At 41.7% G+C, this 17,943-nt stretch overlaps 1 protein-coding gene across 7 annotated transcripts in view; it reads right to left on the reverse strand.

Annotated features, from left to right (window-relative positions):
* Window positions 1–2,766: 2,766 nt before the first annotated feature.
* The window catches only part of relch (RAB11 binding and LisH domain, coiled-coil and HEAT repeat containing), a 34,544-nt gene continuing 19,367 nt past the window's right edge, over window positions 2,767–17,943 (reverse strand). For 4 of the 7 annotated variants that reach the window (XM_084341043.1, XM_084341040.1, XM_084341041.1 and 1 more), the window contains 14 exons: window positions 17,474–17,621; window positions 17,211–17,367; window positions 16,967–17,090; window positions 16,429–16,477; window positions 15,634–15,713; window positions 15,012–15,118; window positions 14,477–14,576; window positions 12,818–12,900; window positions 10,379–10,442; window positions 10,115–10,253; window positions 9,843–9,959; window positions 7,510–7,598; window positions 6,870–6,940; window positions 2,767–4,125 (listed from right to left, as the gene is read on the reverse strand). In XM_084341043.1, coding sequence (XP_084197169.1) covers window positions 4,005–4,125; window positions 6,870–6,940; window positions 7,510–7,598; window positions 9,843–9,959; window positions 10,115–10,253; window positions 10,379–10,442; window positions 12,818–12,900; window positions 14,477–14,576; window positions 15,012–15,118; window positions 15,634–15,713; window positions 16,429–16,477; window positions 16,967–17,090; window positions 17,211–17,367; window positions 17,474–17,621 — 1,449 coding nt within the window. In that variant the 3' untranslated portion in view covers window positions 2,767–4,004. Of the gene's footprint in view, window positions 4,126–6,869; window positions 6,941–7,509; window positions 7,599–9,842; window positions 9,960–10,114; window positions 10,254–10,378; window positions 10,443–11,990; window positions 12,074–12,817; window positions 12,901–14,476; window positions 14,577–15,011; window positions 15,119–15,633; window positions 15,714–16,428; window positions 16,478–16,966; window positions 17,091–17,210; window positions 17,368–17,473; window positions 17,622–17,943 lie in introns of those variants that run through there. The other 3 variants (XM_084341042.1, XM_084341039.1, XR_014621216.1) reach the window with 2 other exon arrangements.

Consider the following 17,943-nt stretch of genomic DNA (forward strand, 5'->3'; position numbering starts at 1 on the left):
AGTCAGAGAAAAAGTACTGGGTGTGTTTCCCTCTGAATTTGCATGGACCAAGCCTACCTTGGCAAGTCATCAGAGGGAAGGTCTGCGAGGGGAGAATATGTTCTCTTCAAGGTGACAGTTATGCAAATATTAAGTTGCATGTGTAGGCCAAGGATGGATAAAACAGGGCGGATTGGCACGACAGAGGAGAGTTGAACAATGGGAAAAAAAAGAGATGCAATTATTCCTCGATGGGAGAAAAGAAAAATGAGACAACATTGTGTTTATGTGCAGCACTCATTGTTGCCCCCCTCCAGGCAAAACTATGTCTTCTTCTTGTTCCTACCGTTGAGTGTTTGAGCGTCACCGTGTAGAATTATATATGTGCGGGGTCTGACACGAGAAGGTTGTTTTCACACTGATCTGCTGAAAGTGGAAAGTTTGTGTGCTCATTAAAAATTTGATTTTTAAAGGCCTACGAGCATGATTTGTGACATCACAGCTACTCAAGGAACCTAAAAAAGAAGGAAGGGTCTTCACATCAACGTATCTTGCTTTGGTGCCAGACTGTGGTGCCAGCTGTACACTGTGAACAGGAGCCTTTCCTGCACAAAGTTGAGGAACGAACAACGTATTGATAAAAAAAATTGTGTTGATAAAATGTTTTTTGAAGTGCGTTCTTTCATTTTCTGGAGGCATTTCTTCATCAGCAGTCCAAAGAAGTCGATACATTGGGTTTTAGCGTGTTTCTCGCTGAATCTCCCATTGACTTCAATACAGTCTGGCACCAAAGAAAGATTCGGTGATGTGATGACACTTCCCTTGCATCTTCTCTGGAAGTCAGTCTTGGCACAATATTCAGCAGGTGCGATGTGGCAACTTGAAGCCTCCAGTGCTCCTCCAGACAGGACGGATGGTGGGGTAGGAGACATCTTGTGTCCAGCAGTTTAATGAGTGAAATTAAAAATATCTGCATATTCAAATACATGGAGGAAGAAATAAATCATTAGTCAAAGTAAAGTCTTTAATAGGCGTCTTAAATCATGTGTTGAGGAGACCTTTGAGATTTTTCAGTGTGGATTATGATGCATATCCATAAATTCTGACTAAAATCAACAGCGGCTGATGTTCAATCGAGGCGAGTAGACAGATAAAGAACTTTTAAAGTAGCACAGTTTTATGGTGGGAGAAAGAGGAAACATAATGAGGGTTTAAAGCTAAGTCAGTCGAGGTAATGGGCTCTGTCCTCCCTCTCCCCCTCTTCCAGTGAAAACATGCTGAGAGAAGCTGTTTTGTGGCGGGGCCTCTGCAGCTCGCACAGTAGCAATAAAGAGCCAGATTGGACTCTTTTAGTAATCAAAAACCTCAGCTTGACTCCGATCGCACCCAAAATATTCACACAGAGGCCAGCCCCTAACAACAAATCTTAACAGGAAACGCAGAGAGAGGAGCCCCTGTTGGGCCTCACTTCAAACGCAGAAGTTAAAATGTCGCTGGTTTTGATGTGTATAAATGTAGATGCACTGCAGGCAGAAGCCATGCTGCTCTACAAGCATCACACTTGTAGTGACCTGGGTCAGAGCGCAGACTGTGTAGCTCCGTGAGCATGTGGGTTGTGTTGCTTAGCATCACATAAAACAAGTCAGAGTTCACGGAGGAGGCCCATTCCAGATAGCTCAAATGCACAAAAATGCACACGCACGCCATAAGCTGCCGATTGGTTTCCATTTAGAGAGAAAGCAGCCGCAGCCTGTTTTTGGTACCACGGTTTTGGAGGAAGCTTCAAGGGTTCGGCACGGTCTCCCCCGAAAAGTATGCAGGGCTGAAAAACACGCACAGGGCAGTCACATACACTGAGAACAGAGTGGAATAACAACATTAAGGCTTAGCCACCATGTTCCGGTGGTTTCAGGGTTGGATGTGTGCTGCTCCTGCTTGCTTTGGAAACAGATGTGATCTGTGAGTCACCAATGTGAGCTAGGGCTGCCCGCTGACGCCATTTCTGCCTGGACAGAGACTTTTCAGGAAAACACACACACACACACACACACACATACACGTTCTCATATTACCATGGTGACACAAAACCTATGCTGAAAAGCCAACAAGGATGGACAAAGAACAAAAACTACTCGGTATGAATGCAAATCACTTAACAGGCATCTGTCTTCACTCACACACACACACACACACACACACACACACACGCTCCACCTCTGTCTTGTATTGATTATTTGACCACCTGGCGATTTATCAGTAAGGTGGTTGAATATTAGCCTGAATATGCAAATGCTGTTCTTTATCAAGGGGTGTTCACTCGTGCAATGTTCAACCACTGAATGAGTGCAGCGCTATGGGCCAGCCTGACCCATTTCTACTTTCAACACATATACATGTACAGGATCACACTAAAGGTCAGTCAGACGTGCAAAAACCGTGTTATTTGTCAAGATTGAAATTGCAACCACATGTTCTTGCCACCAAGATATATTGTGCCGTTAAAGCCTTGCCCTGAATAGCATGGATTAAGAGATAGCGCAATCTTGACGGCAGATCTGAGCTTTTACTTGCATGTATTTATTTGGGGTCAGTTGTTAGGAATGTCCCTTCAGATGGACTTTGGTTTGCTGTACCTGGCAGACAATAGAGCACATCAAAGGGTTGGACGCGAGGAGTGTGTGTTTGTCTGCGAAATGACTCTGTTTTACAGCCTCCAACACCTGTCGGCACTTGGAGCCATAACTTCTGAAAGCGCGCAAGACATTCAGCGAGGCCTCCACCGGCACATTTAAGTACACAACTCCATCTTTTATTACACCATGACACCAATTTCAAATATACATAATGAGTACCATCCTCGTCAGTTCAGTGTATGATACAGTTATTTACTGTTTCTCATAGAGCATATTGAAAAAGAACAACAACATAAAAATAGAACCAAATACCCACTTTAGAAAAAAAAAAGTACAATTATAAGAGACACTGCAACACAGAGACAAGATGCAACGGACAGAGAGGGAATAATTATGACCAGTGTTCTCTTCAACTACACATCGCCAAACAGATAAACAAAAAAATCCATTACCAGTAGTGATCATTTTCATTATGTATAAGACTCTGAATTAAAACAAATATATATATATATAATAAAGAACAAAACAATAAAGTGAAGTGCAAATTTCTTTGGAAGTTCGAATAAGGTTTGTTTTTTCTTCATTAAGACATAAATAAGTTATAAAATAGAAGTTATCAAAACAAAAACCAGAGACAGACTTTGAAGAAATAAAGGCAAGACAATTCTTTTTCATAGCTTCAAGTAGGCGATACTTCTGCGCCGCACGGACACACCGTACAAGGCATTCTTAACAGAGCCATTTTGTTGTCGTTCAGGACGATTACTCAAGAACAAATGCAACACAAAGCATCTGTTCGTCGCACAACTCTTCCCTCCCAAATGGCGTTTAAAATTGTAAATAAAAATCCAGCAGGCCGTGCTCAGAGTTTTTGTTTCTTTAGAAGTGTGGAGCTCTTCTGATACGAGAAGTACTGCACTCAAATTGAATTAAATTCTGTGATCCTTTCAAGTCCAGAAACTTCCAGAAAAGCAAGTCCCTTGTTATCACTTCGGGTGAATCTCAATACTGTCCAGTTTCGGCTTCACCACTCTATGCCCTCTTTCTGAAATGACAATGTTAACAACACTGATTCATAAAAGCAAATCCCTAGTCCTCCACAACGCTCTCGTCATGATAAAGGAGATAAGCAGAGGGGGAAAACCTCAGCTTCCACTGCAAAAAACCAATGCTGTTCACCTTTAAAGTGCATGGAGTCCTGCTGCACTGGAGATCTGAAATCAACACAACCTTCAGCAAACCTCCATTTCTTTGAAACTGAATCAACAATACACTTGGTTTTCTTCTACTTTAAGCTGAATCAATGCCTTTCCCTGTATAATGAAATGCTCCCAAAGACAGCAGGGGGACCCGTCAGTTAGTCGCGGTGGTCGATCAGTCAGTGTCCGCGATTCACTTCTTTCTCTGGAAGACGTTGGCCAGCATCGCGCCAGAGGTGGTTAGCTGACCCATCTTGCTCAGGAACTTGGTCTTGGCATCCTCACCCACCAAACTGGAGGCGATGGACATGGAGCTACAGAGAAAATGAAAGAAACAGGATGTAAAGGTTGGATTTGGCCATCATGAAGAAACAAGGTTTAGCTCTGGTTTATTAACATTTATGGACTGACAAGACAAGAAGCAAACAAAAGCAGGTAAGAACAGAAGAAAGCCTCCACAATCCTCCACTATCTATTGTCCAGCTTATGTCAGGCTTTACAAGAGGGGAAATGCTGTTTGCCAACCCACCCCCTCCTGATTTTACAGTCTAACGGCTCCATAAGTTCCTCTTTTGAGTTAGCTGGGATTCAGACTGACACAGAGGAGCAGTTACAACATTCTGCCAAGCTGCTGCATTGCTCAACAGAAGGACAAACATCGTATCGCAACACCAAACAAAAGTCAACGGATATCAGGGCGCTCACTCTGATGACTGATGCCTTGTGGTATGAAGACCTCAACTTTCCTGCAAACTCATACAACATGTATGGGAAATCTCATTTTGGCATTTTGTATTAAGGTTGTCTAAAGTATTGATACTTTGATACTTTTTCCGATGCCACCTGTTTAAAACAATGTGATCTCGGTTAATTATACATTTGACAGTATCCAAAGTACTGAAGCTATTAAAAAAAAAGATCTACAATCAGATTTTCAACCCAAAGATGCACTGATTTCTTATGGTATTCTCTCCAGCAGCTAGCCCACTTTGTGACTGGAGGCAGAATACAAGCAAGCGGCACTTACTCAAGAAGCAACATAAACTTATTCAGAACTAACATGAGTTGACAAAGAAAATAGGCGGAGTGAGGCGTATGCAGAAAGAAAGGCAAAAGATTTGCAAAAGGTGCTTCAGAATGGTAACAACAAAGGCACTTAAAGATCTGTTCTGCACAGTTACTGTCATTAAAGGGTAACGGTGTTTACAGGTTTTGGGGAATACAACTTCATATGTGAATAAAGTATTGTTAAGTCTTTTGTGAAGCAAGAGGAAGCTGCATGTGATCTGATAAACTGCGTCAAGTGATGTCACTTGCATTGTGAGTAATGTAGGCGCCAGGTTTTGCAAAGAAACAAGAATGTGTGGGGGAAAAAAAGATGATATCTCTGGTTCTGCCGTATCCATTTTGATCATCATTTATCAGGAGTGCAATGCTAGACCAGTCGACTGCTTTTCAAAACCTGGCGCCGACATTACCCACAATGCAAATTAGCCACTGAGTGACATTTTTCAGATTTACATGCAGCTTCGTCTGTTGCTACAAAAGACTTTATACTACTTTTTTCACATATGTAGTAGTACCTGTAAACACACTTTAACATTTAATATGTAAAATTGGTGGATTTACCCTTTAATCAAGACCCAAGTGGCTTATGATGCTGCTGATTAGCTTAGAAAGTTTCTCCTAAACCAGCTTCTGTGATGTTAAGGTAGCAAGCTTTTTACCTCAGAGCACAGCTAACGTTTTAGCTGGCTAGCTTGCACATCAGTTAGTTCAGATTACCTACCCTTGTAAAGCTCAACAGCTGTGGTTAAACAACATTACGTTATGTGTATCCAAACTTGGTTTGACTTTGTCCTAATCATCTCGCAACAACAACAAGCTATTTGTTTAAAGGGGCTCTGTGGAGCTTCTGTGTTGTGCTGGAAGCCGGTCCCTAGTTTATGTTAGCGAGTCCTGACAAAGAAATCCACAGTCCAGCAGCATTAAACAACACAGACAAATCATCTACAGGCTTTTATAGGCAACCGAGAGAGACGGGGAAGATCTCATTTTTCATGTCAGGTTACGATCCGCTCACGTATGGCCAGTGAAAAAGTTTAATAATATCAAAAGTTTAAAATTCTGGTATTATTAAAACATTTCTAATTATGACGAGAGATGGGCATGCACATGTGAAATGTAGTACACTGGAGTATGGAAACATCAGACTCAGCGATGCAGAGCAACATATAATTACACCAAAGTTATATGATGCCACTTCAGAAAGTCGCTCTGACAGACTGCTCGCTGAGCTGCGACAGCCGCAGAACATCATGGGTTTCCAGATTATTTCATACCAGGAAGTAAATAATCAATCAAAGAAGGGGGGAGAGAGTAAAACGTACATTCTACGGGGCCAAAACCCCTCAGCAGATACATGCTGTGAAAATAACGATCCAAGTTATCAATTACAGTAAGAGAATCTGAAGAAAGACTCGACTGACCTAAATGACTGAGGAACCAAAGATCTTTCGGCACAAACAGAGAATTTAACCTCAGAGTTCAGCTGAGGGTTTTGGGGGGGGGATGACACACCCAAAACTGAGTGTATGCGCATAGAACGAAGCAGACATATACACACTTCTTACATCCATATAAACACACTTCTCTTTTTAATGAGCCCCAAACACATGTTAACAAGATGGGAGAAACATTTCTTAAAAGACACCCACAGTATGGCCGCTGTCCCAGCTCTCTGAGCGGTAACAAAACAACTCCTCTCATTTTCTGCTCTCTCTCTCTGTGAAGATACCCACATAATGAGTGTGGTTCCAACACTCTTACATGTTCTCCTCTACCCACGGGGAATGAAGCCACAAAACGGGCCCAGTCCCAATGCTGTTAAGCGACCCCTCTCCTCACAGTAGGCCTATTTCTTCTTCCTGCAAATTTTCCTTAAATACCGCTTGTTGCTGTTGCAGCGTCTCATGCAATAAAAAAAGAATATTTTGCAATTCATTTCAGAAGAAGGGATGCAGTGAATGGGACTGTTTTACTGTGCGTTTGCTCTCACCCTTGTGCATCTGCCATTCCTCTGTTTTCCACCTTGATTTCACACTCCTTGATCATGGAACTCAGAATAACCTGTGGAGAATGTGACAGAGAAAGATTAATCTGACACGTTGCATTTACAAAAAAGGTCTTTATCATAAAAAAGCAACTGAAAATTACAACTTACTAAAAGATTTCTTTAAGGAATGCAATGTCATCTATACATACTATTAAAACAGCATGCTTATGACAACTAGAGTGATACAAAACAGGTGGTGTGGAACTAATTCTGTCCCAACATGATAAAATAACAACCTTGCGGTATGTGTATGTTTTAATACATGAAAGTTCCAGTTTGGAAAATAATTCCTGTCTTCTGGTATGTAGGCCTTACAGACGGAGCGGATGTCAGCCGATCGTTAGTCACCTTTGGAAAATGCTCACATGAAATACATCACGTGAGATTCTGAGACACAAATAAACATGGTGGAGGTGCGTGTATGAGTGTGTCTGAGAAAGAGGTCAAGAGTCAGACCACTCTATCACTACACAAGCATGCAGACAAGATACTATATGCGGCCGGTGTCTGAATGTATGAATGAAACCGCCCCCCCTCACCCTCCCCCTCCTGAGTGTGAGTGCATGTCTGTGTGTCTCCTGACCTCGTGCTCAGGGGAGAGTTGTTCCATGTCGGCACGGAGGCACCTGAGGCCAGGCAGGAAGTGGTTGACCATCACCTCCTCAGAAATGACTGCACAGGAAGTTAAGGACTGGAATGAAAAACTGAAAAATAGAAAGACTGCCTTCCAGTCGTATGGCTCCGTGCACCAGTGAAGTTTATATTCATGTCTGTCCTTACTCATACAAAATATGTGAAGACTTTGAAGGAATTGAATAAGAGGGTATTAAGTGTAGTCCTTTGCTGACAGATCAGCTGAAGCTTCATATCAGCACGACCAATGAGCTTGATGAAGCTGATTCTAATAGAACACGAAGAAGCTACAAACTCGAAAATGTGGATGCTTCACACTCACAATCATAATTGCCACAATTTTAAGGTGAGCACCCAAGATTATTGTGGCACCAATTCAGTATCTGAAAAAATGCAAAACATGGTCACAACCTCTCCTTCTGGTCCTGAGTTATTGCGTTGAATAATGGCCAAAGTGTTTTTTGCATTATATGATTACGCTGTGACAGTGAAGTTGCCCTTTTGGAGATAAAATGTCATCACTTTCTCATTTCATCCTATGACACACGTGTGAAATGTTGTCATAATTAGCGTATTAACTTTTGGGTTATGCTCAAAAGCGTGTTTCGTGGGGTCACAGTGATCTTGACCTTTGACCCCCAATTTCTAATCATCTCATCCTTGAGTCCAATTGGACATTTGAGCCAAATTTAGAGATATTCCCTAAAGATCCTGTGGGATTCAGTTCCTGAGAAAGCGTGTTCAAAATAATGACACATTGCTAGGCAGTCACTGGCATGGAGCCACAAACAAACCCCAAAAATCTAGTTGTTCTAATGCAGCGCCATTCATTAATGTTTCATCATTCATACAGAGGTAATCACTACCACCTTTGCACTATCCATGTTTCTATACAGGTCTCATAAAGCCAAATGTGGGTGAAAATAACCCCCAAAAAACCCTGTTTATCTGAACAGCTGAATATAGCTTAACAAAGCTAATCTGCTGATGGCCCCTGTCAGAAAAAATACCAATTTTTATTATTAATTTTTTCTGGAGCTGCCATATCTATCTGGATCATCTTGTTTTTCACTACCTGGTACATGTTTCAAGGCCCAGAAGCTACAGATACTATTTGAATAGTGCTTCCAGGAATTACCAGATGGGTGGAGTTTACTTCCAAGATTACTCAAAATGTCAAAACGTTGCTTTTTTGAATATTTTCTTTTCACTGTACAAACATTCTACAAATAAAAGTATTGCTATAAAGGAACTGAAGTAGGTTGACACAAACCTACATTTTCAGCACAAGAGTACTTTGTCCACCTGTCACAGCCAGCGGGGCTATATGCGACACAGTCCACGAATCTATATTTGTGGAGTGGGAATGTGCAATTTCAAAGCTCGTCAAACTGATTACAAGAGAAAGAAGTGAAGTGGGAGGTAAAGCCTCTGAGGTTAGGGCTATACCTCCTGGACGCTACTGCACTGTGAAATCACAGCCTGACAAAGATCCACAGGAATGAACCTCAGACCAGCTGTCCTCTACGTGTGTGTGTGTGTGTGTGTTGGACCCGGGTGCGGTAAGGTTGACGGAGGAGAAACAGAGAAAAGAGAGAGAAAAACAACGTGAAAAAGGAAAAATAGTACGAAGCGTAAGAATCACAGGAGAGAAGGATGAAACACACAGAGGAGAGGTAATGTAAACGTGAGCCCTCTCCTGGAAACTGTTAGACGATTGGAGCTGATGTTCAGTCCGCTCCTTCTCTCACGCTCTTTCTCCCTCTCTCATCCTTTCCTTTGCCTAACCAACCCTGTAATTACCTCGAACCCAGAAATGGAGGCAGCTTATTTTCCCTTTCTCCTCCTGCCAAATGACAGGCAAACTGTGCCAACACACACACTGAACCACACACTCCGGCACTGGGGCCAAGCTGATACGTACCACACAGTCAAACAGGCAAATTCAGGGGCACATGTAACCAGTGCAGCTAGCATTTGACCGGTTATTCTAACAGCCTTCCCGGTGACTCAGTGTTACAACAACTAACCCTGGACCTGAGCCAACCTTGACAAAGCTTTCTAGTAAATCCTTGGGAAATACATACGGTAAAGTAGTTAAAAAACATATGAGTGAGCTGACCTCTGGGAAATTGTCTGCACGCTCATTTTCCCTCAAGTTCCACAAGGTTATCTAACTGTAACACGTTCAGTGGAAGTAGTTATAGTCCTCTTAAATAAGGTAAATCCAAACTATCCAGCCCAGCTTGCCCTGACCACTAAGTGTGACACATGGAAGGATACAGCAGCAGGAGAGGGCACTGTATGCCTCAAACAGCTGGGTGGCGATGTCAATCCTCTTGCTTTCCACCGCCTGGCTGTTGTTCCCCAGCGCCAGCTTGTGAAGGTGTGGCAACACAACTAGAGGAGTTGAAAATGCAGAAAAAAGTTGAAGCACTTGAAGGGCACATGAGAGGAAGAGCAAGAACTTAAGCCCTGGTTCACTATTGGACATTTTTCTACATGATTTTGTGGTATGTTCTTTAATGCGTTCGATATTTGTGTCCTCTACGTACACTCATCTCTAAAGCGTGGCTCTGCATTCGGCCCGACCCTTCCAAATGTCCTGATGATCTCCATGTGCAACGAGTGCTGGTCTTGGTACTGAGGATCTTCCAGGAATGATGCCAGCTGCATTTTTACACGCTCCAGCAGCTACACACACACAGAGAGAGACACACACACAAAAAGTATATTTATACATGTTTAATGATGATTTGTAAAAAAAAAAATTATATTCAATGTCTGCATTTCAGGCATGTGTGCAGTCTGGCAGTTACCTCTTTTTGTGTCACAGTCTCCATGATGGTACCAAAGGCAGGGATAGTGGATATCCTCACTGAGCTAAAAGCAGCAGGAGAGCAAGACAACAGTTTTACCATTTATAGTCACTGCATCACTCTCACTTCAGGTGTTCTCCGATTTCTTCATGCGTGTCTTTATGCCAGAATCAGAATGAGTCAAATATTATCTGCAAATATTTATTAAATGTGATCTCTTGAATCGTGGCCTCAGGTTATGTTATTAGTAAGAAGTCACCCATCAGGTTTCTTATTTAATCCCATTTTCAGATTTTTCAAACAACGCTATCAACCGTTTTAAATATTGACTTTTGAATTTATCACAATGGAATATCTAATGCAGAGTAAACATTCAAGAAGTAGGACTACTGTGGCTAACACATGTTCTAGTGTTTATCCAATAAAGTAATTGCATAGAAATGACACGCTTCTAACCACAGTGATGACTGATGAGGTGGTCTCTAACGTCATGGACTGGCAATTTAAGATGCATTCTGCCTAAATCATGACATGACCAGAGACTGTGAAACTTAACCAAAATGAACCGTCAAAGCGAACCATCAATATTTTACTCACCGCTGCAAGTTGGGCTTTATTTTAAACACTGTACGTCTAACTGCTGCTGATCTAGTAAGTTTATATCTGACAGGGGATATGCAATATAACATCTGTAATCAATGTCTTAATGTCTTAGCTTAATGTATTTATATCATTCTTGAGCTAACAGTAACAGTAAAAGCTAGAAATCCTGAAGATAAAGGGGGAGATAAAGGTCACTACTACGTTTTAAAACAAGATCATATAATTGCAAAATCCATCATAAAAAAAAACAAAAAACAAACATAATTCATAATAAAAGTATCTAACAATAATGAGTGATTGTAATATATTGCCACAAGCAGGATTCATTTGGTGCTGTTAGGGTGATGTTAGATAATCATTCCAGTGTCAGTAGGAGCAGGAAAGACCAAAAGATACACATGGGCCATCTTGGAATTGGTGGAGTAAAAAACAGTTTGTCATCATATCTTTAAGTTTGACTTTACAGTGTGCTGATCGTTGACACAGCAAAATATGTGAAAGATATCATGCCAAAAGATTGATTTATTTTCCAAAAAGTAATGAACATACGTAACAATTTTGAAATCAATATATGTGGAATTTTTTGTGTACCCATTAGCATGGTATTTCAAACCAGAGTGATGAAATGAAAAGGGCTGCATACCAACAGTGTCGGCACTAATTTCCCATCATCTTCTCTAATCACAGACATGAAGGCCAGATGTACACTGAAATCTTTTACGTGTAGGAGGTCTGATCTGTGAATAATTATCAAAGCATGGCTAAGAGGATTGTCCCCCGTTTATACCGGGATGAAAAGGACAATCGTGTGCCACAAGATGGATCCAGGGGAGATTTTAGTATTCATTGAACTTCGAACGTTAAAAAGAATTTAAATAAATCACTTTGGCTCCAGATCAGTGGACAGATTCTTTGTGCCCATTCAAGCCCAGAAGACTCACACTGTGAGGATGCAGCCCACAAAAATGACAATGTTTACAGAGAGGTTTTCTTGTGTCGATTGACTCACAATTCAGGCCCACTGCACAGAGTTATAAGGGCCGGAGCCGCCCGGCGATCAACTAATGCTTCACTCATGCCTCGGAGAACCAACTGCAAACCCACCACACAGCAGGATGAGAGAGAGGGAGAGGCGGGGTGGGAGGAGACAGGAGGAGGGGAGGGAAAAATAGAGGGTAGGAGCAGAGAGGTGAAAGAAAGAGGCAAAGATGGAAGATAGAAGGGAATGATACCAAAGAGAAAGAGAGAAAAATAGAGTGACAGGATAAAACCGAGAAAGACGGGGTGAAGAAGACAACCAACCACAAGCTGATGGGTCGGTCAGGAGGAGGGACCCTGCTTAAAACTGAGTGGGGTGGGGAGGAAGAGGAGGAGGAGGGAACGGGTTACAGATGATCATGCAGGGATTGTGCTATTGCCGCACGCAGCAATGCACACGAACAAATCTGGACGGGTTAGTGTTGTCGACTGATGAGGTGACGAGAGCTGGCGTGGGATAGTGTTGCAGATTGATGATGCCAACATGCAGGGTGTTAGTGGTAACAGTGGTGATGCTGATGAACTACCTCATGGCCCAGCCTAAACCTGAACAGGAGCAACTCCACACAGAAAATTATGCCAGGAGGATTAAAAGGAGAACAGGAAAAAATGAACTGAATCGATACCAAATGAATTAACTGATTGATCAATGAAGATATGGTTCTGAGAATTTGTTCTGTGCTGAATTTGCTCCTGGCAGGCACAGACTTGTTTCACTGTGATAGTTCTCCGGCGGCAGAGAGAAGGGGGGAGAGAGACGCGGCGCGGTTTATTGTTTGTTGTTGTTGTTCCACTTACATTTCAGGGTCGGAGGACAGTGTGATGAGAGCCGGCACCACTCTCTGAGCTACCAGCGTCTCATTCACCCCCTTCACCAGCAGCTGATCGGATTGGACAGAGCCAGCCGTGATGTCACAGAAGTGGGCGGGGCAGTGGGACAAGAGCGAGCAACACCGCCAATAGATAGAGAGAAAGGAAAAAAACAAACAAAAGAAGCAAAACAGAAAAGGGGAGGGAAAAAAGAAAAAACAAACACAAAAAAGATAGGAAGAAAGTGATATACAATGACAAGAACCATAGCTGCAAGGCACGGAACGGCACTGCATGTATCAAGCAAGTGTGTACACAAACACACATACACACAATCACACACACGCAAACACACGCACATGCACACGCAGGTATGCAGAAGAAATGGCAAAGCCAACATAGCTAAACTGCACAAATACTTTTACAGTATGGTGAGCATAAAGCTGTGGGCTCTTTCCACAGTCTCCAGGTCAGATTACTCTTCCATTGGTTTCAACTGTCGACAGTAAATTGATCTGATCTGGGATCTGTGGTAGATGACAACACTTCAACCCACAGTTTTGACAATGGTGAACAGCTAATCACTATGGAATGGTGACAGTGGGGTGTGCTGGGGAACTTCACAAAACAGGGGGGGACATGAAAACCGCCTACCACTCCTCCTCCCCCAGTGTTTGATCAACATAGGCCCGGTTCTACTGCTATACCTAGATCCTCATCCCAACATCTGACCTTTAAGTGTGCACACATCTCTAAGAACATAGACATGGGATTTGTTATGGTTGTTTCTCATTAGGGCCAGGACCTTTGCTTTGGGAACCTGGCTTCAAAATGGAAAATCAGTGGAATAAAGTCACAAGGAAACAGTCATCTCCCATTAAAAATAATAGCAGTATTATATTTCCAAAAATCCTGAAACACCGAAAAAGTAAAAAATATATAAATATATATTCATAAATTCATGAGAAAACATTTCTGATTGAATTATACTTTCCAATAACACTGAAAAGGAACAGGCTTTAAAGTTTTCTCACTATACTTTCAGGTCACTGACCTTAGCCTTTCTCTGACATGCAGCAGATATTTACATAGTCCGCCTGAGATCAGTGCACAGCGAAAGGTCTGATGTTAACTCTAGGAAGGTCTCCCCATACAGTTGGAACCAGGGCACTGATAAGTTACAGTATTCCTTATTCAGACTCATAAACAGAGTAGCTAAATATGAAATGCATGTTAAACAGCAGCAATAGCAAGCAGAGCTAGCACATGTATAGCAAATAGGTAAACATACAGTAAATACTGTAGTATCTATGATGTAGGACTGCACAATTCATTTATTTAATTGCACATATTTTGTAAAGTGTGTACAATTTCATTTAGGATGTATTGCCTATCATGAAATTAAGATGCTTTACGGGATAATTATATGATCACAAATTAATATGGATCACCATTTTATCCACAATTGTGCAGCCATGTTGTATTCTACTAGTATCATTCATTCAGTCATTTTTCTCATGTTTTGCTGAAATGGAACAGGAAAGAATCTATCGAAAATGACATATTTTCGTGGAATTTAACTCTAAACATCCATGATTAGTTCATACCGTGTGTGTGTCTGTGTGTGTTTGTGTGTGTGTTCCATACCTCAAACATCCGTGCAGCAGTACACCGCACCAGTGCAGATGTATGGACGACCCCATACCACAGAACAGTCAACAACAATTCATGGTACACTGGGTTGGCGCTGCAGAGAGAGCATAACATAAATACTGGCCAATAGTATGAAGACTGTGTCAACAAACAACTGACTTTCAAACTGTCGGATAATGTTTTGACACGCGTAACAATGCAATAGCACTGCAAATCAATTAGACTTAGGATACTTTGGAGGTCCACTGTTTGTCATAGTTTAAATCAATTTATAATCATGGCTTAAACCCTCTGGCAAATTCATTTTAATTGTAGCCAAGAAGGGGGCCTGCACATGTGTGAGTGATCAGAACTTACAGCATGGCGTGATATTATTATCTATAAAAAATCCATAATTTAAAATCAATCAATCTTGTTTTGCCATTGTTGTAACTGTGTCTAATTAGAAACAATGGTCCACACATGGTCAGTGGAGCATAATAGTCAACTGTTAGTAATGCAGGAGAGCGTGTGTGTGTGTGTGTCTCACCCTAGCTCCACAAAGGAGGCCTTCAGGCTGTCAAGAGGTGCATGGGACAAAGACAGGGTTGTCATAACATCCTCCAGGAAACCCACCAACAACTTGCGATCCTCGTCCTATAACGATATCATAGAACGTTGTGTCAGTAAAAAAAAATAGCTTAAGATACATATTTTAATATGCGTAAGTGCGTGCACATTTCTACAGATCATTTTTTGATTGACATGTTGTGAGAAAGGTAAGACAAAGGAGAAAGACAAAATAAAGCATGTGCTGTCCATTGTTTTGCAAGTGCTCGCGTCATTTTCTGAAACTAAAATCAAAACAAAAACAAGTGGCAGCTTGATGTGTTTTGGAGTGGATTTTCCCTCATGACAAAGAACAGTAACCACAAATGTAACGTGGGTTACTCTACATACCGTAACATAGACAACAAAATAGGAGCTCAAAATGTCATCTACCTATATATATATATATAGGACATCATGCACTTATTTACATTGTCTAGATTTATCGCGCAACACACCGAAATGCCCCATGAGGTATGATTCTGACTCTCAGGACGAATCAGTGCTCTCTTCAGGTGTTTTCAAGTCACCCAATACTTGGCTGTGGTCTGGTATTAATTTACCTGGTTGTAACAAGTCAGCACTCCAGTGGCGTAGATGGGGACTGTGGCTTTGGTGAGAATGTCGTTCCCTGCTGAAACATCTAAGAGAGGAATGAAACCAGAACAAAATAAGAAAAACAAAAAGAAAACATCAAAAATCCAATAGCAGCTATTAAAATTTCAAAAATTGCTTTTATATTTTTCTGCATCAAGCCAAAACTTTTCTTTCTTGTGGCCGCATTGCAATATAGTTTATTGATGCTTCTGCCTCTCATCTCCGGCTTTAATTGTCTGCTATTAAACACTACTACAGCTGTAATGGACATGCCATGTTTCGCCCAATCAATCAGAAAAAATAATAACACAATAATACAGGGGGATTAGGGGCCAAAAATGTGACAGGACATGATGGGGTGAGGTATAGTCTATATATTGTGCTAGGCATTTCGTGACTGTGTCTGTCTACAGCATACATGCATTGTGGTCTTACAAAAATCTAGTGGAAGGACCGTTGCATTATAAGGTCACAATGACCTAAACACAAACTCAATACAAAACACATTTCATAAATGCCACAATACCAAAGCTAAATCACTTGGCAGCCAGTTGAGACCAAGCACCTCTTTTAACTACAGAAACATGTCCGGAATAAAAAAAAAAGAGAGCGAGGGGAACACCCATTACTGACTGCAAATAGCTTGTTTACATCAACAGAGTCTGCGTCTGAACTTCACCCACCAACATTCTCTTCAGAGAGCTGAGAAAATCTTACATCAAATGGACACGTGTGTGTGTGACGCTTTTATCTGCACTCACCGACGTTTTCTTCAGACAGTCGGAGGATCTCTTGGAACTGTGGTTTAACCTGAAAAGGTCATGGGGATAAAGAAAATCACTACATTCATAAATATTACTGACATTTAGTGGAAAATACTATTTTACGTACAGAGCTCAATACCTTGGATGCAATTTTGATGAAAATATAATATAAATATATTGGTTAATATATTGGTTATGATCACTGCTTTTGGATTTAGGATTAACTCCTATTAAAGCAACATTATTGGCTTAAAATAACAGCTTTGTAATCATTTTGATGGTACAGTGTCTTGTAATAGGCTGAATGGTGTCTCTGTCTCAGCCACTCCAACCCCCTATCACTTGTTTCTGCACTGTGTAACTCCAGTGAGAGGGTAGGATCACAGCGTTACATACATGTTTACTTCAAGACTCAAGTGTTCAAGACATAACAATGTTATGCCATAATGAATTTTGTTTGCAGTTAGCACTTGCATTATATCTGACAAATTGTTACAGACGGTGACGGTTATTTTAATGAGTGAGATGGTTTTACCTTAGTGTTGGTAAAAATCTTGCCGAAGGTGCGACAGAACCTCCAGAAGAAGCGAGAGAACTCGTGCACGCAGGTCGACGACGTCACATTGATACGACCCACGATCTCTATGAGCTGAGGGAGGCTACAGACAGAGCAGACAGATAATCAGTGTATGCGGGATTGTCCGTGCATGCACTTCTGGTACAATGTAAAAAAGCTCTGTTGTGTGTGTGTAATTGTGCGTGCTTGCTGCATTTCTCACAGTTGGTTGACCACCCATAGCAGGCTCTCCCAGCCGGTGGTCCCTTCATGCTCTAGCTGGTGGTCGTACAGTAGCAGCAGGGCACTCAGCATCTCTCTGCTGCCGATGATGGTCGCCACGTCCTGGAGGGGAGAAGCTGGCCTCGGGAACCGGGTCACTGCAGAACCGGACGCAAAGGAACAGAATAGAAACTCAGGAAATGTTCTGGTTTAATAATTACTACTTCTGCTTGTGACTTCTGTGTTTGTGTATAGTTGTCCTACCCTCTATTGCAGGTATGTCTCCGTGGAGTTTGGCTCTGCTGGTGAAGGGTGCGTTCTGCAGCACCACAGCAAACAGAGGAGGGATGAGAGACTGCAGGGCCGACAGGAACACGTGTAGCTTGTGCTCATCCAGACCATGCTCTCCTTGCTGTAGACACAGGGGACAGTTTTCCTTACAATAACAACCATTTTCTGTTATATATTCACATTGCATGTTGATATATTTTCACACATTTACAAATTCACAAATATTATTTTCCTCTAACTTACTGACCATTTGAATGTCCTTAGCTCAACAAACTCAATTTTTACAATCGGGAAAGGATGAGCGAGGTTCTCGGGTTTTAGGCTCATTCATTAAGTTACAGTTACAGTACATGTAACTGTAACTGTATTGTATTTCAATTCTCCTTGTTACTTTTAGCTTTTAAAAAGCTTTCAAAGTAGACAAGACAAACAAGTAAACATGC

This window comes from Pagrus pagrus (genome assembly GCF_965226575.1).
Source record: "Pagrus pagrus genome assembly, chromosome: 20".
Taxonomy (NCBI): Eukaryota; Metazoa; Chordata; class Actinopteri; order Spariformes; family Sparidae; genus Pagrus; species Pagrus pagrus.